Genomic DNA, 1,134 nt, shown 5'->3' with positions numbered 1-1,134 from the left:
GACTATTCCTGTGCCCTTGTATCCAAGGCTATCCCCCCATCTTCTTTCAGAATTTGTGTATTTGATTATATGTTGAGGTCTTTGACCACTATCTAGTTGATTTTTCTTGTTATTGTTTATGGTGAAGCACATAGTTATATTTAAAATAATTGACCATCACCATTTATTGAGGATACTGTCTTTTTTTTAATAGTGTGTATTTCTGGCCTCTTTATAAAAAGTCAATGTACATAGATGTATGGTTTTATGCCTGAGTCTTTTATATCACAATTAATTTAACTGCTTGTTTTCTTTGCCAATACCATGTTCTTTTTTGTTACTACAATTTTGTAGTACATCATGAAATCTTGAATGATAAAAGCAATTCTTTTTTTTTTTTTTTTTCACTTGGAAAATGTTAGCATTTAATTAACCTCCCTGGGTGGTTCAAGCCACCAGGACACAAGCACCTCCAACACCCTTTATCTTCTCTTCAGCTCTTCTGCTGAAAAATTTGGCTTTCACGATGACAGGTTGTTTAGGGAGCTTCCCCTTCCCCAGAACTTTGTAGGAGCCCGATCGCACAACATCAATGATGGGAGCAGCTCCAGTCTTGTTCTTGGCAGCATTGACCCTAGTCTGCTCACTGACCAGTGTCCACAACTTATCCAGGTTGACTGTTGGGCAGAAGCTCTGGTTCCTCTTTAAGTGGTAATGCCTCATACAAACTTTCCCAAAGTAACCTGGATGGTATTTGTCGAAGTTGATCCTGTGGTGATGCATGCCTCCAGCATTCCCGCGGCCTCCTGGGTGCTTGTGGTGTTTACCAATGCGACCGTGGCCATGGCTCACGTGGCCCCGGAGTTTCCGGGTCTTCCTCAGTCTGGATGGCATGGCGGCGGCAGAAAGGAAAGAGGGAGGAGCACGCAAAGTCTCGCGAGGTAGCAGGCGTGGGGGCCGATAAAAGCAATTCTTTCTTTTATTTTTCAAAATTGTTTTAGCTATCTCATTTTTGTTGTTGTTGTTGTTTGCCAATGAAAGTGAGAATTATATTTTCAAGATCTTTGGAAAATTGTGCTGGGATTATGCACTTAAACTGTAGATGGCCCTTTTAGTAAGCTAGTCCTACACATACACAAGAATGGGAGATAATGG

At 41.2% G+C, this 1,134-nt stretch overlaps 1 protein-coding gene across 1 annotated transcript; it reads right to left on the bottom strand.

Moving 5' to 3' along the window:
- Positions 1-384: 384 nt before the first annotated feature.
- LOC127234415 (60S ribosomal protein L27a-like) lies at positions 385-918 on the bottom strand. Its single transcript, XM_051201339.1, has one exon. The coding sequence runs from the start codon at positions 871-873 to the stop codon at positions 427-429; it is 447 nt and encodes a 148-aa protein (XP_051057296.1). The 5' UTR covers positions 874-918; the 3' UTR covers positions 385-426.
- Between the last annotated feature and the right edge of the window lie 216 nt (positions 919-1,134).

Source organism: Phodopus roborovskii, unplaced genomic scaffold (assembly GCF_943737965.1).
Source record: "Phodopus roborovskii unplaced genomic scaffold, PHOROB, whole genome shotgun sequence".
NCBI lineage: Eukaryota > Metazoa > Chordata > Mammalia > Rodentia > Cricetidae > Phodopus > Phodopus roborovskii.
The sequence above is the reverse complement of the archived record's forward strand: the minus strand, read 5'-3'. Positions and strand labels throughout refer to the sequence as shown.